The 27,715-nt window shown below is 40.0% G+C and overlaps 1 protein-coding gene across 2 annotated transcripts in view; it reads left to right on the top strand.

Annotated features, from left to right (window-relative positions):
- Positions 1–27,715, top strand: part of KIAA0825 (KIAA0825 ortholog) — a 251,925-nt gene that overhangs the window by 53,657 nt on the left and 170,553 nt on the right. For both annotated transcript variants that reach the window (XM_075446981.1, XM_075446980.1), the window contains exon 6: positions 15,538–15,708. In XM_075446981.1, the coding sequence (XP_075303096.1) occupies positions 15,538–15,708 (171 nt within the window). The remainder of the gene's footprint in view (positions 1–15,537; positions 15,709–27,715) is intronic.

Below are 27,715 nucleotides of genomic sequence, written 5' to 3'. Positions count from 1 at the left end.
CACAATTAGCAAACACCAACTAATTATCTTCCTTTTCGCTCTCTCAGCACACCTGCGTGCTCTTCCTCAGCATGAAGAGAGCATTTAACTCACTATGCCCTCTAATTACTGCATTCTCCTCCCAACTTTAAAAGATCAAAGTGATTTACTCTCCAGTGTGATACTTTGTGAATGGTCAGAGGTCAATTTGAGATTTATATACAGTAGTATTCTGTTTAATAATAAAAAGTGACAAAATTTGGTAAAGAATTACTAAGCAAGGCTCTCTCTTACTTCAGAATATAGGCCTTTATGAAGAAAACTGCGTAGAACTATGGCAGATAAGAGAAGACTTCAAAAATGTCTTTTAAAGAGACTCCTGCAGTCTTGATTGAAAATAAGTTTGTTAACAGGAGTCTTATCAGTGTATGCATCTACCGTCATATAATCACAAGTTTATTAGATGGTTCTGGCAGTGATTTTTGTCAAGACAGAGAGCCTCAGCTGTCACAAAATGTGTATTTAGAGAGCAAATTTAAGTTTAAAAGGGCAAAATCATTTCAGTCACAATAGTTTGTTTTGCAAAAAAATTAGATGTGTTTAAAGTGGGGGCGTGTCACGTCCACAAGATGGATGTTACATGCTAAGTTAGAAAATTAATTAAATTTTTCACTGGGTCTCAGTCTTAGAAATTTTAAAAAAACCTCCATCTTCACTCAAGGGGCTGACGAGTTTTTGAAAAACAAAGCTTTCAGTCATTTTGTAATGCCTTTCACTACATTTGCTGAATAGAGCAATGCAATGGAGATACTCTTGTCTGTCTGATCTAGAGGGAATAAGGGTGGTTATAACCTAATCTAACTTCTTAGTTACAAATTTAGCAGTTAGTGCTCTGGAGATTTTTAGTACCCTTAAATGTTGTGGACTGGCTGGAACTGGATCGGTTGTTGATCTCAGATTTTCAAGAAGAGGTTTCTTTTCCTCAGTAGCTCCATGCACTGATCATCCTCTGGCTAAGATCCAAATCTCTGTATTTAAGTACGAGGGATGGTGTACTGACTTGCTGTTGATGTGCTAGGAAAGTCCAGCAATTTCTGTAACACAGAAATAAAGTGTTGTGTTACACAGTACTATCAGCTAAAAGTATATATAAAGTATGTATAAAGAGGTGTTTTAAGAGCATAGTCTCAGTTCAGTGAGTAGGAACCTATATGTGTACATCCGTGCTGATGTATGATTAATCCTTCATTTGTAACACAGAGAGTACTCTAGCCTTTCTACAAGATATTTGTTAAAAGATTAAGAATTTCCAAAGTTACTTCTCTAAAAGTTGTGAAATAGCACTGATGTTTCACCCATATGCCTAGGCTTAGTTTTGATTTTTATATTCGCTGTAAAAGTAATCATGAGAACTTTGTGGTGACTTTGCCTAACTAGGTTTTGAAATATAAAGAGGTAGGAAGCAGAAATAGGACTATTGACTCCAGCTTTGTATGTAATTTTTTGAGTGTTTTCTCTTATTAGAACAAAAGCTGTCACTGTCTGCCTCTGTTATATCTTGGAAATTCCAAGGAGTAAGAGAAGTGAAAGTGACAGAGGCACTTTAATCTATTATTTAAAGAAATACATAATATCATGTGTAGACTACACAAAGGAATGATGAACACTTGATAGAAATTCCTGATTGGTTGAAAGTTCCTAACAATCTAATTTTAATAAAGTGAGTTTCATGTAACAAACCGGTCTGTGAGACACCCAACCATTCCGCTGTGAACGTAAACGCAGAGGATAGAAACAGAGCTAGCAGATATTTTTATACTTGCAGACATTAAAGAAATTGCAAGCAGATTAAAATAAATATGTTAATTACTACATTTTCAAATACAGATTAGAATTTTCTTTTATCAGGCAAATATTTTAAATGGTTTGCAGGCAAACATATGCAAGTCCTATCAAAGTTAGAGTGAGAAAGTTTGACAGACCTGGCAGTACTTAATTTCTCTTTCAACAAAGACTGAAGAACATCTTAGAGTTCTTCAAGAACCACCCTATTTCTGTGTTGGTGCTGTCTCCAGTTTGCTGCAGGTTCCCTCAGTTTTTATGCTTTCTTCAGGTGCTCTCCTTTGGTGTTTTCTGTGCATGTGTGTGGAGACTGCGGGGAATGTAATGGCTTCCTCAGCCCACAGTGTAGGCAGGAAAATTCAAAAAATGTCTGTGTAACCAGTTTCTGTCACCAGAAGGGCTGGAATATGGTTTCAGTCCTACTGAGAAATATTACAAAGAATAACATTTCGTCGTAGGATAATTCGTGCAGTTTTCTGAAGAGGACTGTTTGCTTGTAGGCACTACTTTAGAAGAATTTGTTGGTTTCAGAATAGCAACTAAAAAAAACCCTCATAAATGCTATAAACAACTGCAAATATAGTCTATCTGCAAGTGTTCTGACCGTTCTAGTTGAAAGAAAGTTTAAAGAATGTCTGCTATTTCATTATTATGATAATTATCAGAAAATGATTGGATAACAGCTGCTAAATTCCTTAAATTGACCCATCATTAATTAGTTTTAATTCAGAAGCTACTTAATTTGTTGACATTTGAATTCTTTGAAATGTCATTGCATAGCAGAAATTGCAGTGTATAATTGGAATGTCTTGTAATTTATTAGAAGATACGTGTGTTTTTGAAAACTAAGGAGCAGGTTGAACCTCTGGTTTCAGAGCAAGCTGAGATAGATATCTGTGTAGAAAGTAGTTTTATTAAACATTATTACATGGCACTTCATCCTCAGAGCGCTTGAGGAAGTCTGTAATTTGTTCAGCAGAGTTGTAAAGTAGCTGTATGCTGTCAAGGAGTCAGATTGGTGAGATGATTTGCTGGAGATTACTACATAAATTTGGTGTCAGAGTTTGATCAGATGTTCTTGCTCTCCAGCCTGCGTTTCCAGCACTGGTCTAGCCTTTCGTCGGTTGGTGAACATGATTTCAAGTAAGGATTTAATTTTGATAGACCTGTACACTCAGTGTTAACAAAGGACTTAAGCATTTGATAGCATGCATCTAATGACCTGATATGGAATCAGCCTTCACAACGAGGTGAAAACTGATCTGATTTAACTGAGAAGACATTACGGAGCAGATTTGATTAAAATTTCATGTATAGTGAATGTCTTTCAAAAGATTAGTGTAGTCCTCACTGAGCTTGTTTAATAGCTGGCAGTGACATATCTCTTTCTACGACAGACACACTCTCTTGATTAAATATATGCAAATTTATACATGCTTACTATGTTTATACAGAAGTTGATCCCTTACTTCACTACATTTTTTTGACACGTGCACAGTATGGATGTATACTGTAAGCACTTAGGAAAGTCACAAGTTAATGGTGATATCTAATAAGAAACTGTTTGTTAACTTTACATCTGTGACCATTTTTTTTAAAAACAGGGACAAAAATAAGCCAACATGTAGTCTGTTTGCGTAAGCCGCTGTGTCAGATTCTGCTGGCACCCCTGGGTTTCGCTGGGACTAACAGGGAGCTGCAGAGCAAGACAGGTGTTTAAAAAACCTGAAAGACTCGGATAGCAGTTTGCATCTGTGTGGTTGCCTTTGCTGCACTGATGGTTCTTTATGGGTCTGCCAGTTTCAATCAGCAGAGAGTACATGTGATCAGTATATCTGATAAACTTGTCAATGCCTTTTTAAAGCAGGATTCCCCAACCTATTCTATTCAACTCTCCTCCCCCCTTCCCTTTTTCATCATTTCAAGTAGAATCTTGATAAGACAGAGATATGTCACAGGCAGCTGTGTATAACTAGCTCAGGCTACAACTAATTTGTGCAGGAAAAAATTAAATCAGGAGGTAAATTATTTCATGATTGCTCATTCCCAACAGAGTTGGGCATCATTCTGAAGAAAATACCAAATAATTGGTTTCAGGCCATGTCAGACACATGCAATTCCCTTCACTAATGGCTATGTGAGGGAGCACTAGGCCTCAGGGGTCACCGAAGAACTGAAAATAGCTTAGTGCCAGGCACAGCAATAGGGAGACAGAGCACATAGGAAATGAAGTGGCAATAAGTGCAATCTATAGGGGAAATGAGCTGTACTTGGAGTTTAATATATTGGCTTAGAATCTGGCAGTAAGCCATACAACAATTGTTTACCTTTTTGTCAGCATCTGCATCTGTTCTGTTTTGTAAACGGCACTTAACTTTCAGTCGGTAAATGCTGGAATCAATAACAACTGTTCAGGGATTTCCTTTCTTTTCTTCATATTCCATAACAAATGCACACTACAAACAATGTTTGCCTTAGATTAACAAGGAACAGACATTAACAGGGTCAAAGGGATTTGGTTGGGAACATTTTATAGCTTCTTAGGTTTGCAGTAATTGTATCTGTGTGATTTGAATGTATCTTGTAACCTATCCAAATTAAACTGTTAAAAAAATGCTAGCATGCAGTAATGAAGATGATTTTTTATAATTATCTTAAGTACTGTGTATAGAAAACTGCTGGCACTGTTTGTAATAATTTAGTTCTGTGTAATATTGTGTATTACATCTGCTATGCAGAAATATTAAGTTGCCTCTTACAGTATGAGGAAATTAGTGATTAAATCCAGCAATACTAATTATTTAAACCTATCAGTTACATTAAAAAACATACACCAACATGCAGTTTGAGGAAACTGTGAGCAGATGTCCATAAAAATTGAATATATCGTTGCTAAATGCAAGTGAAAGAGTAATATGGTTTATATACAAGCTCTGTTTAGGAGATAGTGTGCAGATGAATACTGTCATAAATGCAAGATTGTTATAATAGTTATAACATCACTTAAAAGTTAATATCACTGAGAGCTGAGGAACACATTATTGTTAATGGAATTTATGTATGTAACTCCCTGTGCACTGCTTTGAAAATTTACCCCTTGAAATATCCCAGTACACAGTGACTATCAGTAGCTGAGTTTCTGTTGCTTTATTGGGCTATTTCTTTTCAGATTTTAACAAAATGTTAGTTCCATTTATGAAAAGGCTTTATTATTTGTGTGCAGGTTGTAGTTAGATTTTAAGTTTAATACTACCCTTTTTTGATTTTCTTCCTCATATAGCTTTATTGGATTAAATCCCTGACATCACTTTCCTGGGTCCCTTGTAGAACAATATTGTAGATCTGTCTTATATGAAATTAAGCCTTATAAATGGGGGCAGGGGAATGATATTTAATGTATTGGGAAGGTATTTTATAGTAAAATTGATTAAAAGGGTTTTAAACCCTTGGTTCCTGCTGAGGGAGAAATCCCCACTGTAATCACTGAAGAAGACAGTCATCAGGTTGCTTTCCAAGGATTCCATCAGGAGTCTCAAAAGCCGTTTAGCCATGTGGCTCTGTACACTGAGAAGTAAGGCTAATTAATCTGAGAGCAAGGCTGTCATAGTGTAGCTATTCTTGAACATCCACAGCCAGCTCACCTATGATGCAGGGATTTCTGCACCACAGTTCACTGTGTCACATCCCTGGATGGGTTGAAATGAGCAGAATTAACCGTTCAGTTTTCTGAGATGTTGTGAACACCACATTGTTTAAAACATGTAAGGTGCCATGTTTATTCAAAAAAAAAAAAAAAAAAAGAAAAAAAAAGAAAAAACCCACAAAAGTTTTGTTAGAGTTACAGATTTCATTTATATGCCTATTTTCTTATGCCTTTTGAGATTTTAAGTGCTTCCAGGCTATAACCAAGGAAATTGCAAACACTTTATTTAATGGTTTCAAGAGCTACAGCTTTGAGGAAAGTACCACTTTTGAAACTTGCTAGAAAATCACAAGTTAGCAGGTATACACAGGTCATTTCAATCTAGCACAACCTTATTTCTCATGCTGCTTTATTTTTAGCGATGAGGGCAAATCTTTTTAAGTGGTAAAATAAAGGCAGATATCTTGCTACTGAATATAGGTATTTAGGAGAAGCTCAGGTGCTGTCATCAAGAACTTTTTTGAATGTGTGTCTTTTGCTCTCTGTTTCTTGAAAAATGCTTTAATTAACTTATTAGCTGGCTTAGAATTTATATGGGCACTTTCCAGCTTCATCACTGGTGAAGTGAAATTCTCTAATACCATTTTTTTAATTCCCAAGAGCTCCCACACAGTCACATTATTTTTCAGAAAATATATACAAATATGTAAGAGAAAGCTGAGATTCAGTGTTCGAGATGTATCGCATCCACACTGGATTTAACCTCGACATTTGACTGACAGCTGATGTTTTGTTAGAATTAATATTGAGCAGAATTAGCTCTATATTATATTTATCTTATTAGAAGATGAAGTATTAATTTAACTGTTAGCATTGCCAAGTTGTCCCTGATTTCTCTAGTAATCCCTATGTGTCTCTTTTTACAGTAGTGTCTGTTTCACTAGACTGTATCGCATATAGGCATATTTTTTAGTTTTTGGTGTGGAAAAAAGCAGAAAAGACTTAGAGAAGGGCAACAAGGTGATAAAAAATGTAGAATAGCTTCCGTATAAGGAGACATAAGCAAGCTACAATTCTTCAGTTTGAAAACAAAATTAAGATGGGAGGATACGATAGATGTCTATAAAATGAAGGGAGGCATTATAAAATTAAACAGGTATTAGTAGCTGACTGATTCGTAAAACTAGTTTATATCAGGTAAAGCTAGAAGATGAAATATTCAAGCAAATAAAATGATATATTTGTAAAGCGTGCAGCTTCTTTCAACAAAATGTTGTGGATGGTAAAAATTTGCGTGGGGTGAAAGAGTAACGGGAAAAATTGATGAAACAGAAACCCACTACAGATTGTTAATGTACACCACCTCTGTCTGTGGAAGCTGCCCAACTGCAAGTGTTCAAGAGCTAGGTAAGCTCTGAAGAAAAAGCCTGTGTATGGTTTCCTTGTTATATTTTTATTTAGTCTTCCTCTTTCAGTCACTGCCCAAGCCCAGGGTACCGGGGTAAAAGACTATGTAGATGAACCCAGTATAGCTACTCTTAAAACACTATGGTCTGTATGATATACAGAGGCTCTCATTTCTTAGCCACCCCTGTTTGAGGTGCTTGTAATTTGTCAAATTAATTATATTTTGCACAAACAGTGAAAATAATTTTCTATTACTGTTTGTTCTCAGGATTTTATATTAAAAACTGCAGTAAAGTTACCGTTTAATTGTTTGGAGTTTTGCATTTGTCATACTTCAAGAAAAGTGTTGAGGCATGCATTTTTACTGTTTGTTGGTAGAAAGAGTGGCTTGCCAGCTAGTTAAGTTAAAATTGTTTTCAGCCTAGCATTTCAAGCCTAAGAAAAGCATGCTTATCTGCAGTTTAGAAGTTCTGAGTCCTTAGAGTGCTACCAAAAGTTTGAATAAATAGCTGTCTGAATTACATGTGTGTCTAACTTCATCTGGACAAAAACAAATGCCATTTTTGCTGTTTTCTAGTTAATGTTTTTCACTAAACTTCATTGTTGAAAATTATGATGAGAGTTCTTACATTTTGTAGAGTGTGTTTGCACTACGTGCTCATCTCAAATTATCAACATCTGAATCTAAATATTTGCCATTAACCAAATGTCATCATTTGTGCAATGAAACAGCAAAACCCTTTGTATGTTATTGATGTTTTCAGCAGAAATTTGTTTCAGAATGTTACCTATGCTCTTTCTGTATAGGGTATTTCATAATCTTTTCTGTATATCTCCTTCATTTGCAGAATTTTCAAATCTGAGGAAAGAGGGAGAAAAGCAAGAAATTCTGGGATGACCGTTGCAAGAATTTCAGTTTTTGAGTGATTCAGAAAATTAGCTTAGGGGAAGAATTGATTGGATGGTCACATCCAGAGGGTAGTGCCCAACGGCTTGATGTCCAAATGCACACTGCTGACGAACGGTGTCCCTCAGAGGTCTGTATTTGGACCAGTTTAATGTTTAATATCTTTATTAAGATCACTTAATATCACTTAGCCAGTGATACCGATTGCACCCTCAGCAAGTTTGCAGATGACACCAAGCTGAGTGGTGCAGCTGACATGCCAGAAGGACAGGATGCCTTCCAGAGGGACCTGGACAATCTGGAGAGGTGGGCCTGTCTGAACATCATGAGATTCAACAAACCCAAGTGCAAGGTCCTGCACATGGGTCGGGGCAATCCCTGCTATCAGTACAGGGTGGGGGATGAGGGGATGGAGAGCAGCCCTGCTGAGAGAGACTTGGGGGTACTGGTGGATGAAAAGCTTGACATGAGCCACCAATGTGTGGTTGCAGCCCCGAAGGCCAGCCATGCCCTAGGCTGCATCCCCAACAACATGGGCACAGGGCGAGGGAGGGGATTCTGCCCCTCTGCCCCGCTCTGCTGAGACCCCCCGGGAGTCCTGCGTCCAGCTCTGGAGCCCTCAGCACAGGGCAGAGCTGGAGCTGTGGGAGCGGGGCCGGAGGAGGCCCCAGCAATGATGCGAGGGCTGGAACCCCTCTGCTGGGAGGAAAGGCTGGGAGAGCTGGGGCTGCTCAGCCTGGGGAAGAGAAGGCTGCGGGGAGACCTTAGAGCAGCTGCCAGGGCCTGGAGGGGCTGTGAGAGAGCTGGGGACAGGCTGTTTCACAGGACAGTGATAATATAGGACAAGGGCTAATGGTTTTAAACTAAAACGTGAGATTTAGGCCAGGTATAAGGAAGAAATTTTTTACAATAAGGGTGGTGAAACCCTGGCACAGGTTGCCGAGAGAGGCAGTCGATGTCCCATCCCTGGAAACGTTCCAGGCCAGGTTGGACGGGGCTCTGAGCACCCTGATCCAGTTGCAGATGTCCCTTCTCACTGCAGGGGGTTGGGCTAGATGGCCTCTGAAGGTCGCTTCCAACCCAAACCATTCCATGATTCTAGGATAACCTGGCTTACGGTGGATCTTCTGTTCTAAATTACAGAACAACTAAGTAAACTCATTTGGGTATAGAACATTTGAAAATGCAACCGAAGGGTTTATGCACATGGATGGTAGAAATGTTTTTGCTTAAATTTACCTAAGAAACTGGATTAATTGTGTGTTAAAGAGTGCAAGACCCATGGATTTTATGTTAAGAAGTTGAAACACCTTTATGAGAATTTGAGAACTGAATTAGTATCTTGGTTGCAAAATAGGCAAGGACAGAACAGAAACCTGTTTTAAAATGCTGTATAAAATAAGTAGATCATACTTCATTTGTGCTTTATTACTGATGTATGTTTGTCATAACAACGCTTAGTATCAAGGATCTGGGACCTGGAGTATTCTGCTTGTTTCATGTATTTTTTCATTTCTTATTACCAGGCCTTTTTTTTTTTTACCCCCCTCCAATGAATAGCTTTTACTACTTATGTTTGTGGCATTTAATGCCGTCACTCAAGGCCTCCCCTCAGGTATGTAATATGTGCAGTGGCCATATTTCATCCTTATACTTGCTAGCATTTGAGGATTTCCTGCTGCTTTGGAAAGGACTATGCATTTGTCACTTTTTTGATGTCATGAGACATGGATGAGATCTGAACAGAAACTTGACATCTAGTGTAGTCCATCTCTAAACCCTAGTTTAGCAGGATGGTTGATCACCTTGGTCGAAGTGCTCATTCCTAGCTCCTGAAGACCAATGATATGCTACTGTCCAGATGCAACCAGCCAGATGGTCTCTGGTAAGATGGACTGCTTCATTCTTCAACAAGTATGGCATGTCCTTCAGGTCTTAGGAAAATTTCCTCAGTTGCAATGCATTCTGCTAAAGTGAAAGGCCAAACTTTTAAATAAGTGCCCCCAGTTTCTCTGATGCTGCATGACTGCATCAGCTACCTTGGCACTAGCATAGTCTGGCAAACCTTGCACAATTTGATAGTCATTCAATATTATTTTTAGCTGGGACTTCTGTAAGCAGAGCTCTCTAAGAGTCACCTTGTTTGGAATGGCAGACTCCTGTTGCCTGTCATTTGATGGCTGGGGTGGTAAATCAGCATGCCAGAGGAAAGGAAGCCCTTTATGCCCCATTTGCCTCTGTGTCATAGGAAGTCAAGAGCACAGATTTTCTAAATGTAGGAATATTAAGAGGATGAAAGTTTTGAACTTATTCCTTTGCTTCCTTCCAATTTTCTGTAGTGAACCATCAAGATTTATTTACTTGCTACAAATAAATGCAGTGCAAGTTCAAGTTAATTCAAGTAATATCTTTGTCTTTTCCACCTCTTCTCTCCCCTACCCCCTGGAAAGGACCACAGTCTAGATAGCAGAAGCCTAAAGTGTTTTCTCTTCTTTCGTCTTAGCAAAATAATTATGCTGTCCTTGGTGAAGCAGGACAGTTTTCCAGAAGTGACCTGTTCTGTGGTTTTAGTCTGAGAACTGGAGCACCTTAAGGGCTATGCAACAATAGCCCTGGGTGCACTAACGGACCTTAATGGCCCTGTCCTTCTTCTTCTGGGGCCTTCACTGCAGCCTACCCAAGAGACGTATTTCAGCTGAGGCCTGGGTCTGCAGTCCCTGTCTGAGCTACATCACAGGCATCCTGACGTCCATCTCCACCAGAGCCATGTCTGTGACTGGCCGTGGACCCCATTGATTCAGACTTCCTGGCCTGAGCGTGGAACCTGCCTTATCACCATGGTCGTGCCTAATCATCACTGAACTGCGTATGACTCTTGGTTACCCTCACCAGACCTGATCCTGACTCCAAGCTGTGAATTAACTTCCTGGCTCAACCTCAGATTTGCGTCATCACCATGAACTTTGCTGATGGTGTAGACCCTTGGTTGAAAACTGGCTATCATCTCTGGGTCTGCCCTGCTTGCCATGCTTGGGGACTGTGGGATGGGGCCATGGCTAGCGAGGAACCTTCCTGATGGCCATATTCTTATGCTCTACTCTCTGTCCCTCAGGGAGCAGCCAACCTTCAGTGCTCATTGACACTGTTCTTGATTGAGATCTTTTTTATTATACCTAAAGATAGCTCATTGTACTGTCTTACGATTTTTCTGATGGCAGATTCAGCCTCCAGAGCAGTTGAGAAATCATCAGTATGGGCAATGGTTTTGTACAGCAGTATTTTTGCCATTCTTGTTCTACACAGAAGGAAGCATGAGGCCGTGTTTAGGAGCTCAGAATCTTTTCTTACTCCTCTGTATTTGTTTAGGTCCTGACCTCACCTCTATTTAGAGCAATATTTGCAAAGTCAGCTCATTACCACATTGACAATGGCTGTATGATCCACTGTGCCTCTCTGTAGCCTCTGTACCTGCCTTTCTGTCTCTTTTCAGAAATTCTTCTCACAAGATAGTGCTTTAACAGGAAGTCAACGTGTCCTATTATTAGGAGACTCTGCGGAGGTCGTGTCGATGTACGCCTGTAGCTAAAGATTCTGCTGCAGCTATTTCCTTCTACAAGGACTATGTGAATTAAACTTAGATGTGCAGAAGAAATTAAGTTTAGAAGAATGATAGCAGCAAAGTGCAGGTGGTTCAGGAGGGAAGCTGGTTTGTATCTTGTAACTTGCTACATGCTTCCTTCTATTCTGCAATTAGACTGGAATGCCATTGCCAACTCTGATTTGTGTCCAGCTGAGATCAGCTTCATATACTGACACCCTGTGCGTGGTCCTCTGTGAACTGGGTAGGGTGCTGTCAACAGCTTTAGACCATTTTCATCACAGAGGGATGTCTCTCTTTCCATGTGTCACCTGGGTAAATGAGTTATGTGAGTTCTGTGACGTAACATAGGTCATGATCCATCCAGCAACTTTTTCAGAGTAATCGTACACTACTCTGCGAGTAGGGCTGATTTTCTTCCAGACAGATTCATGACACGAAGACTTGGTTGAACGTGTATCACAGTGAATCCTCATGTCTGTTTCACAGCTGTCCACATGGAGGCCTGTACTCTTCATGACAATCTTCTACAAGATTATAAAACTGTTCCCACATTTTCTGTATGTCATCTCGCTGTCTGCTTAATGGTTTTCTGTTACACAGTTCTGAAATGTTTCTGTCCTGTGGCTGTCCAGTCAGGTCAATGTCTAAGGAGAAACGCCTGTTCATTCCCCTCTGCTAAAAAAGAACTGTGATATGCTCATTCAAGCAGCCTGGTCAGTGGTCTTCAAAGTTGAGTGCTGCCATCAGTATTCTGAAAGCTAACAATCTGGGACATATATAAGATCTTTCAATCAAACTTTGGATTCTCAGGATACTACTTGGTCATCAAGCACTAAAGAAATAAGTTGTCATTTCTGGGAGACAATAAAACTCTGGACATGGAAATGACCGTATGTAAAAGGAAATTCATTTCTGGAGGTTCCCTCTGTCCAGTTCTTCCAAATGTTGCTGTGGATGATGTAAGCAGAATTGAGGTTCAAGCTAGCATCTTCCAAAAGTTGGACAATCCAATAACATGCTTTTGTTAACCAAACCCACAAAAAATAGCATCTGCCTTACATAAGCATTAGTCTATGTCTGTGTTTCTGGCATTTTTTATGCTTCTGCAGCTGTAAAGACTGCACTTTTTAGTAAGGCTCATGATTTCTGTATGAGTAAAAGCAGACGGAACAGTGCCTTGCAGTGATAGTTCTGGATAAGTCAGGTGGGTAGGTCAAAGATTACCGCCCTGAGTCAAGAGCCACAAACACTGCGAGCTGTGCAGAATAGCCCATGACTTTATGTGAGCTGTGTGAGTCAGCTGTTGAGAGCTGTTACTGGACCAGCACTTGTCCTTTCGAACACCTATTGCATTGTTGCCATCAATTTTGGTTGCCAGGTTGAATGATACATCAGCATGGTCTGTGCTGATTGCTAATGTGTGGGTATGTGTCTTGACCCATACATAGTGTTGTTACAAAAAGCTTGTCTAAACGATGCATGAATCTTTGTCCCATGCAGATCTTTGGTATACTTTCTTGTCAAATGTAAGTCACATGACATTTTCTTGATCACAGCAAAGCCTAATGGAGGACAAAAAAAAATTTAAGAATGCGTTACCCGCATTATATGGAGCTCTCTGTAAATGCCATATAGGTATTTAGTTGGTGGTTTGGCTGGTTGGTTGGTTGTTTTTCTCCTTCCAGAGAGGTCTTGGGATCTGGGTTGTGTGATGCATCCCATCTGAAGGATTCTCTGCCATACAGCTTTGGTGCAAGATGATCATTCATCCTGCTTTCCCAAGCATCAGCAATTCTCAGAGAATAATATTTATTACATGGTGGTGTAATCTCTCCTTTCTGTTTTCTAATGCCTTTATCTTGACCATCTTCTGGTCACAGAGGTTTGCACATTGCTTTGCGTTGAACTGGTTCACCACGTTCTCACTGCCTGTAGTTTGTAGGTTTCTGAGGAGTTCCAAATCTGACTGGTTCAAGGGGTTTCAACTTTATGCTTCAGGCCTTCATGAGCACACTTAAACCACTGTTCTCTTACCTCCTTTCCTCTTGACTGTGAGGGCTGACTGCTTATCAGATGGCAGCGCATAGGTTTGTGCCTTTTTGTCAAAGACAGAATTTCCTCTACGCTTACAGCCATTTATTTCTTAATTTTATATCAGAGTTCTATGTCAGCCATGAAATTAACCCAGTATTCTTCCCTACCTTCATGCATCTAGAATTTTGTCTATATTTCACAACCTAGAAGTCTGAAGGGCTTTTCTAGATGTTTGTAGAACATATGTAGTATTAAATAGGAAACCTTTGCTCTGATGATTATACAAGTGTTTGTTTGTGTGTACTGTAGTATGCTTTGTCATGTATTGAAGTGTTCTCTGAACTTCCCAACGGCATGAAAAAAGGGGGATCTTTGAATGTAGTATCTTCAGCTTCCAGCTGAAATAGACTTTAGATGGTCATTAAAAGTAAAAATAAAAGTTTTGACCTTTGTCTGAGTTTCCTAATACATTCTAAAATTAATATTACTGTGGTATACCTTTGGCTTCTAGGTCCACTTCCCTTCAGTCTAATGAGGACAATATCACTTGGGGCAATTCGGTACTTGGAAGGTTCTTTTGTTCTTCAAGAGAAGGGGCAGGAGCATCACAAGGTTTTCAAATTGTAGGAGACAGAACTAATGCTCCATTGATTTTTATGATGTGATTTGTGGTTCATACATCTTGATCTGTTATTTCTGACTATCTGCAGACTCAGGCAGTGATTTCATGTCACTTAGACTCAGTTTATATTATCTAGTTTTCAGGTAAAGGAGAAAAAAATCTCTGAATAGAAAAATGTCTTTTTTTGGAAATTTAAGACTTCAATTTGGAAATATGGTGATATAGATATTATTTACTTGTTATTCAGAGAGGAAAGGCACTAACAGAGGCAATTACGCACAACACTTTCTTTTGCCATTCTTAGAAATGCAAGGGACTAGCACGAATACATCTGTTTCGAACTTTGAGGAAATTCAGATGTGGATGGAAAACTCTCAGTTCAATCTCTAAGGCTGCAAAACTGGAATAGCAAATTAGGGAATGTGTATTCAGAGATCAGCTCTGCTACTTAGATCTATGTCTATTTAAAAGTGATTTGTGAATACGTGAAAAAAATATCTAGGAACTTTGAGGAAAAAGGGAGGTACTGAGTACTTCAAAATTGCAAAGGTAAGAGAGATTTGACACATAAAAGTACATTTCAATCCATTTCTATTTGTTTTCGTCTTTCAGAGCTTCCCTTTCAAACTACTCTGGCTCTCACTCTGACACTTTCTACATAAACTATTCTGCTGATGTTACATCTGCAACAGAACTGCATAGGAATATGGTATCAGCTCACCACAATTTGCACAGAAGTGCAAATTTATTACATTTAAAGAAGTTATAAAATTAAAATACTTAAAACCATGTCATTTGGTAATACTGAATTGGAAACAGCTCACAGTCTTTCACAGTCTGACTGTGCTTAAATCAGAGTTCCCTGGTTGATGTGACATGATTATATGTTACGATTACAAGTGTTAACCTTTCAAAATAAAATGTTCGGTTTCTTCTTTAAAATACCAAATGCTTATACATATAATACTTGCTGATATTTGTTCACTGACAGTCTCACTTGTTTTCATACCCCACATATTTAAAGTTGTGGAGTGTTAGATTGATGTTTCTTTTCACTCAAATGTCATATTCATCAACTGTATTGTGCTAGCAGATTGTTAAACAGACAAGGTGACTTGCAGAGTGACAGTGTAGTGATGTGATGTCCCAAACCATTAAAATATAGTAATGACGTGGTTTTTTCCTTTTGTTCAATCAGTTTTTGCAACACAGTGGTTTTTCTGTAAAACACAGGTGAGAAGGTTTCTGAGTATATCTGTTGCTTGGAAAAAATCCTAGTTAATGGATAACAAAACCTGGAATTTAGTTGTAACTTCCCAAATATTTGAGAAATGCCAAAGATTTAGGAAGAACTAACATAACAGTATTTTATAATGAGGAAAGGATAACATTATGCTATGACAAAAATGAATTCACTTGATACATACTTTCTTACATAATTGGTTTTGCAGGATAATGTTTTACGCAGTAGTAAAAGGTATTTTATGATTTTACTTGAATAGCTTCCCAAGACTACCCCAAAGAAGGAAGAAACTTCTGCTTAACATCGTATCAACTCAAATGTCTTTCTCAACTTATCAAACTCTTCTTACTAATGGAAGAAAAAATTAAAGAGCTCTTGGCAGAAATTCTTTTGGTGCCTTCATTTACGGAGAAGAGTAAGGATGTTCAAGGTAATTAATGCTTTTCCTTATTTACTGATTCTGCTTTGAGTAAAAGGATAATTTTATATGATTTTCAACATTAATCACCTAATTTATGTCATGTATTTTATAAACAATTTTATTACCATATGAACTGAAAATATTTTTAAATATGCGGATATATATTTGACCACAATGACTTGTGGAAAAGAACTGATGGTTGTGTGTAAAGATGTGACATACAGTAGTTATTGATGGAGAATCATAATGAAAAGCTATCAAACACTGTAACATAATATCTCCTGTTGAATTATCTGTAAAATCCTGTATTTCATGTAGGGCAAAACAATACATGGAGTCTGAATTCTTTGAAACTGTGACTGTTTCTGAACGTGTTCTTGAAAGCTGCCATTTTCAAGAGAGAAAAATACTGACTTGAACATCAGGTTAATTGATCTTAGTATACAAGTAGCTAAATATTTTAGTATATAGTTCTGCTTTAACCTGTAGTTCTCACAAACTGGTATGTGCTATGTTTACTATCATGCTTATCCCTCTGGCTTCAGCGGGTATTTTGTAGAAGTAGGCTCTACATCACAAAGTAAATGGCTTCACGATCAAGCCTCAGGTTTGCATTTGCTTTGGATTCCAAGCTCACTCTCTTTTTCATCTCATTACATTCATGTCATATGAGGAGAACCTGAAATCCTGAAAATTCAACTGAATAACACCTTCCAGGTGACAGTATGCTCATACATGTTCTTCTGCTCTGCTACTTCTGCCAGTAGAGAGATTCCAGGTCACCAGAGAGCAAGTGGTTTCAAGAGCTTTGATTATATTACAGGAAAGGATCAGACCAGAAATGAGGCCAGGCTGCTCAGGGAGAGAGGGTAGGTGGAGTCGAATATTTGATATCTCTCTAGTCAAGCTGCAGGCAGAGAAGGAAGGTGTTTGGGGAATGTGGTCTCGAAATACTAAATTGATAAAAAGTGAAAAAGTATGAAATAGGAGAGTTCTGAGGCTTGCATTTTGTTGATAGATTCTTCATCTGTAATACTGACACTCTGAAATAAAGAAATACAGGTTAACCTATGTATTTTTAGAATATACGTCAAAGCTCAAATAGAATTTGCATTCAGGTTCCATTTTTGCTATTGCTTTCAATGTATTTCTGCCTCCTTTAAGCTCTCCGTTTTACCAGTTCCCAAGAAATGTTAAACTATTACATGCTGTTTCACATTTTATGGCCTTGATCCTAAAAAGAGGTATAACAGTAAACTTACGTGGAGGATAGCTTATACATTCCATAAGGGTAGTTTTAAGTGTTATTTTTATTTGCATATTCTGTGATAGAACATAAAAAAATTGAAAAACTCTTGAATGGCAAATTTATTTGAAGTGTTTAACTAACTACACTTTAAGACATGTGATCTCCAGTAATTCAGAGATCTTAATGACTGCAAAATTAACAAGAAGTATTTCACTTTCCAGTAAGTGTATTTAGGACTTTATCCTGCAGGCATTTCTCCAAGTTTAATTACATTCAGAACTGTTCCTCAAAATTGTGTTAAGCCTTCTTCTTTGAGGAATACCTTTTTAGAGTAACCAGGTCTATGGCAAGTAGGTACTTAAATGGTACCTCTACATAATCAAATCTGAAAGGGAAATGTTACCAGACCTTGTTGTAGGAGTCAGTCTTCTGGGTAGATGGCCTGTTCTAAAGAAACTGTAAAATTACTTTTACCCTGAAGCAGAGGTGAAGGTAAGTCTTTCATAGGTGATGTTAGTGAAGTCATCAGATATACCTTTGTTTTTAGTGTTGCTGTTCTGATCAGGTGGTTTTATTCTCAAAACTTTGCTCAGTAATATCAGTTTCTGGAGAATATGTGAAGAGAAGACGTGGCCAGAGAAATTTTTTTTAAAAGTCAGGCTAGAAGAGGGGTTTGTGGGTGTTATTTTCACTTCGTATTGTCAGAAATCTCAGTTGTAGTGATGAAGTGAAAGATGATTTGATATGGGAGAATGAGAGCAATGTTCCCAGTAGTTGCGGGATTTAAGGGATTTAAGATTTTCTCTGCTAATGTCCTATATTGGGATGATATTCTTATTTTTTTCACCGATGAAGGCTGAGTTTTGATGAGAAGGATTTCTTAGAATGCTTGCTTTATTTTCATCAGAACACATTATAATGTGTGACTAAAAAATACAATGGCCATCTTCTGTATTTATTTAGAAGACTTCTTACTAGAAATCTGTTTAATTTAACAGAATATAGAGTGCAGATCCATTCAAGGCAGCTTTAAATTGACTCAGGGACCAGTATAAGGTTCACAGGGTAGCACAGGCTGCAGAACCAGCTTAAGCAGCAGAGCAAATTAGCCCAAATTGAACTGTGCACTGCTGTTGCTAGAGCACTACCTGTACTCTCTCTCACTGGTTTAAAGCTAGGTTGGGTGTATCTGGACTACCCTGCAGTCACTGCGGTGTAGGTATGTCTGAAGTACCAGTCCTCTGCAAGTAGTACTGCTGGTAAATTAAGGGGAGATGGCCATTTCGTAAAAGGTAGGCTAATATCCAAGTGAGCTAAAGTTTCCCTAGGCATCACATAGACTGGAACCTTGCACTTACTTCCTTTTCTTTTTGGTTGCTTTTAGTATTCACAGGAGCCTTTTTATCTATGTAACTCATGCAGAGATGCAACAAAAATTATGTTTTTTCTTGTGCTTGTGTCAAGTGTTGCGTTTATGTGTATAGCTGTTTCAATGGCAGTTTTAGTTGATTTTTGTTCAGCATATCCCATAGTACTTCAATCTTGATATATAGAACATGTGTAAAGTTCTATCAGAAACAAAGTAGTTCTTTGGATGGTTCCTCTTTTTAAATTTTTTTTTGTCCCAAAGATGGCATCTGAGTTTTATCTAAACCAGACGGTTTCTTGGCCCTCATTTTTCCCTAAACCCAGCGATGACAAAGAGCAATGGCTGCATAAATTGGATGTAAGAAGAACACTTAGGGTTTATCACAGAAGAATCAAAGATTTCATATCTTCTGACAGATTGTTTGTACTCTTAGGGGGTCTTAAGAGGGGTCAAATGGCTTCTAAGAGTTCCTTAGCTAGATGGTTAAGGGATTGTATTAGGGAGGCGTATGTAGTTAAGGGTAAAGAGGCTCCCAGGGTTTGTAAAGCTCATTACACTAGGACTATAGCTGCTTCTTGGGCGGAGAGGTCGAAGGCTTCCACATTGGAAATTTGCAAGGTGGCCACCTGGGCTTCTCTTCATACTTTTTCATTGCATTATCGCTTGGATGTAGTCTCTTCTGCGGATTCTGCTTTTGGTAGGAGGTTGCTTGTGAACCAAAAAAAGAACAGTGAAGAAAAGAAAGACATGTAGTTCACAGTTCTAGCTGGCAACAAGACAAGTTTCTTTGCAGTGTGCACAATGGAATCCTATGAAGACCAATTTAGGTGGTTGAAAATAGATGTTAGAGGGAACTACTGCCTACCAGTGTTCTCTGATGGTAACCCCATGGCAGACAATAGCACCAAAGGAAACAGTGAACCAGAGTGAACTCTGTAGGGAGATGGATGTAGAGATTTTTCTTAGGTGATACGGGCACTACTCTGAGTTCAGTTTGAGAGTTCTGTATCCGGCATCTTCTGGAATATATTCAGAATCCTCATTTTCCCAAACTGTTTTGCACAGATAGAAAAAAATTCTATGGATTGCATTTTCCACTCTTAACTACTTTTCACTGTTCTCCATCCAGTTCTTCTTGATTTTATTTTTTGACTTTCCTTTACCAGACCTAACTTAGCATGTATTCCTCCATGAGCAGTATCTACATGCCAAGATTTACACTTGACTTCAAATTATTTTTGCGTTATCTAAGCACAATTTTTAAAAGGTTGTATAAATACACATCTACTACCAATGTAGTGTTCAAGTTTTCTCTTAAATAAAAGGAGAATATCATGAAAAGTTCCCAGACAAATAAATGATGATGTGGTTTTGTTCCATCGCTACACCCTAGTGTGGCACCTAGACAAGACTGCTACTCTACCTTTCTGAGGAAAGTCATCCATGTTTTTCTAACATTTACAGAACACTTATTCTCAGTGTTGTCTAATGTTGCTTCATTCCACTACAAGCAATAGATTTCAGAAGATTAAAGGAGTAAGCACCTTGTTTTTTTTCTTGACTAGACATTTAACCCTCTCTTCTGCCGGTATTTTGTCATGCCCACTATGATGAGATAATCTGCTTCCCTATTTACTTTCAGTTGAAATTCCTGAGATGTTCTGACATACCTAGTACGTGCAGCATCACAGGAGTTGTTCTCTTTGAAAGAATCTGGAACGTTCAGCTGCAGCCAAGGGTTAAGCAGGAGATTTTGGTTCAGAATCCTGCCAAATTGCATTCTCTTCCCATCTTTAAGGTAGATTTCTCTTCCCTCTGGCTTTTCAGAAGCCTCTTGTTGAGACTTTTAAAAAATCAAAAACATCTAACGTACTTTCATCTGTCTCTCACTTTTTTTTTCCATTCCAGTGAGAAAGGTGAGCTTTGGACAGATCAGATAATGAGTACCAAGAAAAGCTTTTTCCAGTGGAGCTCTTTGAAAACACTGTGGGCAAAGTTGTCAAGCCCTTAGGTTTACAAGCTTTGCCTCAGGGGACTGCAAAGATTTGCAAAGGTTTTTCCTTCACAGCATAAGAAGAAATCCTTTACACTATATCCATTTCTGGAAAGTGTAATAAAAGGAGTATGGAATCAAATTTATGAGGTGCATCCTCTTCATAGACTTTGTAGTAGTAAAGAATCAAGAAAGAAAAGGTGTGATTTTTGCTTTGGTCTCAAATCAAGATGTTCAAGTAGCTTCTTTGAGAAATATATACCTTCAGCAGATCAATCCAAAGTGAAGAAGGAATTTACATTAGGACGGAGTTTGATTTCTGATGTACGTTTTCTGTATTTGTGTTAATACAGGTTTCTCAGTATAGTACAACAAATAAAAAGTCCATTACTGGAGATAGAAAGCGGGAGGTTGTTTAATCTACAGCTAGTCAAATATTTTTTTGTTTCTTCTGCTTATTCATATTTGTGGGGGAGTAGTATTTCCCGTTTCTGCAAGATATATTATTTCCAGTACAGTTTCAATAAAAGTTCTGGCTGAGCCAGATGAACCCAGCTAGTAAGCCACTTTGATGGCACTGTTACTTACCTTATTCACAGTTGGTGAACTGTTATACAAAATGTTTCCTTGATGCTTTGCCTTTCTATGCTGCATGCAAGATGGTGTCACAATGACTGTTCTAATGACCCTAAATGTTGTGAAAAAAATAGGAAAGCTGTGGAATTCTGTAGAAAAAATAATACATCTTATTATAAGGAAGGAAAAAAAAGTATATTAACTATGCAAAAGGTCTCACTGCCATCATCATTACAAAACCAGTAAAATACTGAATTTGAGAAAGAACTAAATGCGTTGAAGACAAAGGGGACATAGGCAAAAAGATTTGCTTTACAGAGAAGAATAATCCCAGACAAATTTTAATGCACATAAGGAAAGTTCACTGAAGAGTTTTCATTTTAAGTGAAGGACTTGATACAATCTTGTTCTGAACAGTTACTATCCAAATGATTCAAGCTGCCTGGCTGGTATACTGAAGGAAGTACACAAAGTATGAGCAGTTTATCAAGTTTGTAGAACACAAGTTTCAAGAAAAATACAGCAAGGATTTGTGATTAATCTGATCTTCCCGAATAATCAAGAACGGTGGAAGTGTAGAATATGCTTTGGAAATGGAGCAAGTATGAAAAACTGAGTTGTCCTTCAGCCTCCATCTCCTTCTTTCATGACATTCTCATTCTGCAAATTCTGTCCTCTAAGCAGCCATATGAGGAGGATTGCATACATTTCTTTTATCTGTGCAGATAGAGTTTGAGGTTTGGAATTTGGGAGAAGAGAGGAGTCACAGAATTTGTGTGGAAAATTATGGCTGTCTAGGTAGGGATGCTTCCGCCCTCCCATTGCCCGCCTTCCTGTCTGCAATGAGAAACTAATGGGGCTTGAGTAGCTTCACTACAGCAGCTGTACCGGTCTCTTGAGTAAAGATGCACTTTTATTTCCCAGGGGAGTTTGCTGATTAGGGCAAGACAGTCAGAGGACAAGTGAAAAAGTAGATGGGTGAGATTTGGGAAAAATAAAAATTTGGGAAACCAAAGGAACTCAGTCAAAGGTAGGAGGCTTGACCCTGGGGCTTCTTTGGGAAGACCAGAAAAGCTTTTATGTGTGCGTGAGCCAGCATGCATGTAGATAGATGTATATGAATGTAGGATACACATGCCCATGCTGTTAGTTAGAAAAGGAGTTGGGGAGATCTAGTAGAACCTGTTAATTTAAAAATGAAGGAACCTTTAAAATGACTGATGGTGGTGGAAGCAGCATTTTGATCTTCGCCTCTGATCCTGGAGAAACAAACCTACCATCAGCTAGATAACGATTTTTCTCAGCTGTGAGTTCTTAACAGGTAAGGCAGCAATTCCACAACTACACAAGGATTTTAGGTTAAATTTTAAAGGTTTTCTTCAAAGTCTTGATATAAAAAATTACAAGTAGTTAAGTAGTGACAATAAGAAAATGTGAATATATAGAAAATCAATTGTGCTTTTCTTTAGAATGAGGTGTTATATCTGTAAAAAAGAAGAACTGCAAGGAAAAACAGGGCAAATTTGAGGTACAAAGCATAGAATAGAAAAGAGGTGAAAATACCCAGTCGGGTTGTTTTTTTTTCATTCTGGAGTACTTTCTGAAGAAAACTGTAGGAAAGTCATAAAATACATTAAAACATATTGTAAAAAGCTGACTGTAAATATGTTGAATGATCAGGGAGCTAGACCTGGTTAGGCTCTTCTCTTTTTATATTCTACCATTTTATCTTTCATTTTTCCCAGCTCAGATCTGGTTTTCCCTGACGTCTTTTGAAAATGCAAATGAAAACAGGCTTGGGAAAAAAAAGCACAAAAACCTTGAAGCTTTAGAATGTTGTATAGGTGTATGAAAAGCTGAGTGTTTATTTCCAGAGGGTGAATTGTTATGGGGAAAGCTAAAATCCACCTTGGGTAAATGAAAACCTATGTATGTGCAAATACTTGGTATTCCGTAGAAAAAAGAAAAGCTCTTTAGACCTTGGCTGTGTGTACTGCCAGTAGCTTCAGGTGACTGAAGACCTAAAAGTTTATGCTTAGAAGATAACCTTTAACAATGCTTGACAGCTCACAATCATGTAGAACTTCTTGGTTTTAATTTCGCGTGACTTACATACCTTAAATTAGGAATATCTGCACCTGTGTTGTTTACCAGCTTTATGCTAGGAGACAAATTTGAAAAATACCATATTGTTTGGTTTTATTCTCATATTCCTTTCAAAACACAGACTGACAGAATCACAGAATGGCTGAGGTTGGAAGGGACCTTTGGAAGTCGTCTGGTCCAACAACCCTTGCTCAAGCAGGTCCATGTACAGTCTGTTGCCCAGGATCATGTCCAGACAGGTTTTGAGTATCTCTGAGGATAGAGACCCCATTGCCTGCTGTAGGTGACCCTGCTTCGGCGGGAGGGTTGGACTAGATGACCCACAGAGGTCCCTTCCAACCCCTACTATTCTGTGGTTCTGTGATAGCCTCTCTGGACAACCTATTCCAGTGCTCGGTCACCCTCGCAGGAAGAAAGCATTTCCTGATGTTCAGAGGGAACCTCCTGTGTTTCTGTCTGTGCCCATTGCCTCTGGTCTTGTCACTGGGCACTGCTGAGAAGACCCTGGCTGTGTCCCCTTTGCACTCTCCCTTCACGAATTTATATACATTAATGAGATCCCCCACAAACCTTCTTTTCTCCTGGCTAAACAGTCACAGTGCTTCTAGCCTCTTCTGACATGTAAAAGGCTCTAGTCCCTTAATCATCTTCATGGCCTTTAGTTGGGCACTCTCCAGTATGTCCATGTCTGTCTTGTACTGAGAGTCCAGAACTGGACACAGAACTCCAGGTGTGGCCTCACAAGTGCTGAGTAGAGGGGATCACCTCCCTTGACCTGCTAGCAGTGCTTTGCCTAATGCAACCCAGGATACCATTAGCCTTCTTTGCAGCAAGGACACATTGCTGGCTCATAGTCAACTTAGTGTCCACCTGGACCTCCAAGTCCTTTTCTGCAAAGCTGCTTTCCAGCTGGGTGGCCCCCAGCATGTACTGATGCGTGGTGCAGGTGCACAATTTTGCATCTCCAGGTGCAGGATTTTGCATTTCTACTGGTTGAACTTTTGTGTGCCCATTTCTCCAGCCTGTTGAGGTCCCTCTGGATGGCAGCATGACCCTCTGGTATAGCCGCCACTCCTCCCAGTTTGGTGTCATCTGCAAACTCTGCTCAATCATCCAGATCATTAATGAAGATGTTAAATAGAACTGGACCAGTACTGATCCCTGAAATAGATCACTAGTTACTGGCCTCCAGCTAGACTTTGTGCCACTCATCACCACACTCTGGGCCTGGCAATTCAGATAGTTTTCAATCCACCTCTTTCAGTCCGCCTGCTTACCCAGCCCATATGTCGAGAGCTTGTCTACAGCTTGTAGCAAAACAGGATCTTATGAGAGACAGTGTCAAAGGCCTTACTGAAGTCCAGGTAGACACTATCCGCTGCTCTCCCCTCATCTACTAAACCAATCATTTCTTCATTGACATTCATCAAGTTGTTCAAGCATGACTTTCCCTTGGTGAAGCCATGCTGAGTACTGCTGGTGAATTTTTTTGTCCATAATGTGCCTGGAAATCATACAATCATAGAATGCTTTGGGTTGGAAGGGACCTTCAGAGGTCATCTAGCCCAACCCCCCTGCAGTGAGCAGGGACATCTTCAAGCACAGAATCACAGAATCACAGAATGGCAGGGGTTGGAAGGGACCTCTGTGGGTCACCCAGTCCAACCCCCTGCCAAAGCAGGGTCACCTAGAGCAAGCTGCACAGGACCGTATCCAGGTGGGTCTTGAATATCTCCAGAGAAGGAGACTCCACAACCTCTCTGGGCACCCTGTTCCAGTGCTCCATCACCCTCAGAGTGACGAAGTGCTTCCTCATGTTCAACTGGAACTTCCTTGGCTTCAGTTTGTGCCCGTTGCCCCTTGTCCTGTCGCTGGGCACCACTGAAAAGAGTCTGGCCCCATCCTCCTGACGCCCACCCTGCAGATATTTATAAGCATTTCTAAGGTCCCAGATCAGGTTGCTCAGAGCCCCGTCCAGCCTGGCCTCGAATGGTTCCAGGGATGGGGCCTCCACCATCTCTCTGGGCAACCTGTGCCTGGGTTTCACCACCCTCATGGTAAAAAATTTCTTCCATATATATTAGTCTAAATTTACCCTCTCTTGGTTTAAAGCCATCACCGCTTGTCCTGTCCCCAGCCGACCTTGCTACAAAGATTATTCCCATCTTTCCTATAGGCCCCTCCAGGCCCTGGCAGCTGCTCTAAGGTCTCCCTGCAGCCTTCTCTTCCCCAGGCTGAGCAGCCCCAGCTCTCCCAGCCTTTCCTCCCAGCAGAGGGGTTCCAGCCCTCGCATCATTGCTGGGGCCTCCTCCGGCCCCGCTCCCACAGCTCCAGCTCTGTCCTGTGCTGAGGGCTCCAGAGCTGGACGCAGGACTCCCGGGGGGTCTCAGCAGAGCGGGGCAGAGGGGCAGAATCCCCTCCCTCGCCCTGTGCCCACGCTGCTGGGGATGCAGCCTAGGGCATGGCTGGCCTTCGGGGCTGCAACCACAGATTGGTGGCTCATGTCAAGCTTTTCATCGAACAGTACCCCCAAGTCCTTCTTTGCAGGGCTGCTCTCCATCCTTTCATCCCCCACCCTGTATTGATAGCAGGGGTTGCCCCAACCCATGTGCAGGACCTTGCACTTGGCCTTGTTGAGCCTCATGAGGTTCAGACAGGTCCACTTCTCCAGCTCATCCAGGTCCCTCTGGAAGGCATCCTGTCCTTCTGGCATGTCAACTGCACCACTCAGCTTGGTGTCATCTGCAAACTTGCTGAGGGTGCACTCAATCTTGCAGTCTAAGTCATTGATGAAAATGTTAAACAGCACCGGTCCCTGTATGGACCCCTGAGGGACTGCACTCATCACCGGCATCCATTTGGATATCAAGCCATTGACCACTACCCTCTGGCTGCAACCTTCCAACCAATTCCTCATCCACCGAACAGTCCACCCTTCAATTCCCTGTCTCCCCAATTTAGAGAGAAGGATGTCGTGAGAGACTGTGTCGAAGGCTTTACAGAAGTCCAGAGAGATCACATCTGTAGTTCTTCCCTTGCCCACTGATCTAGTCACGCCATCGTAGAAAGCCACTAGGTTGTTCAGGCAGGACTTGCCCTTGGTGAAGCCATGCTGGCTGTCTCAAATAGAAATGGTTTCCAGGATTAGTTGCTCCATCACCTTCCCAGGAACTGAGGTGAGGCTGACTGTCCTGTGATTCCCTGAGTCCTCCTTCTTGCCCTTGTTGAAGATAGGACTGTCATTTGCTTCCCTCCAGTCTTTGGACACTTCTTCCAGTTGCCATCGTTGATCAAAGACTGTTGAGAGTGGCCTTGCAAGGACATCTGCCAGCTCCCTCAGCACTTGTGGATGCATCCCATCAGGGCCCATGGTCTTATATATGTCCAGTTTGCTTAAGTATTCCCAGGCCTGATACTCTTCCGCCAAGGGTACATCGTCCTTGCTCCAACCTTACCCCCTGGTCTCTGGGACCTGGGATTCCTGAAGACTGGTCTTGGCAGTAAAGACTGAGGCAAAGAAGGCTTTCAGTACCTCAGGCTTTTCCATGCCTGTGTAACCAGGTCCCCCATCTTGTTGAGCAATTGGCCCACGTTTTCCCTAGTCTTCTGTTTGTCACCTATGTACTTACAAAGCCCTTCTTGTCTTGGACATCACTGGTCAGATTTAGTTGCATTTGCTAACTTCATCCCTGGCTACTCAGACATTGTTTCTGTATTCCTCCCAGGTTACCCATACTCGCTTCCACCCTCTGTGCTTTATTTTGGTTTTGAGTTTGACTAGAAGCAACTTGTTCATCTGTGCAGGCCTCCTGTCATTGTTTTCCAACTCTTGAGCTTGGAGGAGGTGATCCTTGAATAATGACCAGCTTTCTTGGGCCTCATTTCCATCAAGCACCTTATCCCCTGGGACTCTTCCAAGCAGATCTTTGAAGAGGCCAAAGTCTGCTCTCCTGAAATCCAGGGTTGTGAGCTTGCTTTTCACCCTCCTCCCTGCCTTCAGAATCCTGAACTCCACCATTTCATGGTCACTGCAGCAAAGGCTGGCTTTGACCTTTGCATTCCCAAGAAGCCCCTTCTTTTTGGTGAGTATGAGATCCAGCAGAACAACTGTCCTTGTTGGCTTCTCTTATCATGTGGAGGAGGAAGTTATCATCAGTGCCTTCCAGGAACCTCTTGGATTGCTTGAAACACTGATGGAAGTGTTGTCTACCCCAGATACTGGTTTGTCCTTGTCAAAAATGGGGCAATATTCCCATTACTTCAAGATTTATGAGTGAGCTTTGTACCAGCCCTTCTTAAGGAGCCTCACTTTTTCTTGTTCCTGTCACCATTATTTTGCTTATAATAACTGTACTAATTAACTGTCTTTTTATTCTTACCATAGTGGCATTTCCAAATAAGTAAAAACTATAAAAATACATTAGTGTGCAATTCATATAATTTATTGAACAAAGAATAGAAATTAATTTCTACACAGCTGTTCTAACGTTATCTGTTCTCCCTAGGAATAGGTGACTGCACAATCAGTATAAAAATGAATTAATGACAAAGGAAACTATATTTTACACATTATATGTGCATTTGTATAAAAAATATGAATACAATGGAATGTGGATTTCATCATGTTATATAAAAGGAACTGTGTATAACCTGAATTTGACTTTATCATAACGTTAGTATTCCCCTACATCTTGTTGAGGGTTTTTTATGCTTCATATTGATA

Source organism: Opisthocomus hoazin, chromosome Z (assembly GCF_030867145.1).
Source record: "Opisthocomus hoazin isolate bOpiHoa1 chromosome Z, bOpiHoa1.hap1, whole genome shotgun sequence".
NCBI classification, from domain to species: Eukaryota; Metazoa; Chordata; class Aves; order Opisthocomiformes; family Opisthocomidae; genus Opisthocomus; species Opisthocomus hoazin.
Note: the sequence above shows the minus strand (reverse complement) of the source record. Positions and strands in the feature narration are given on the sequence as shown.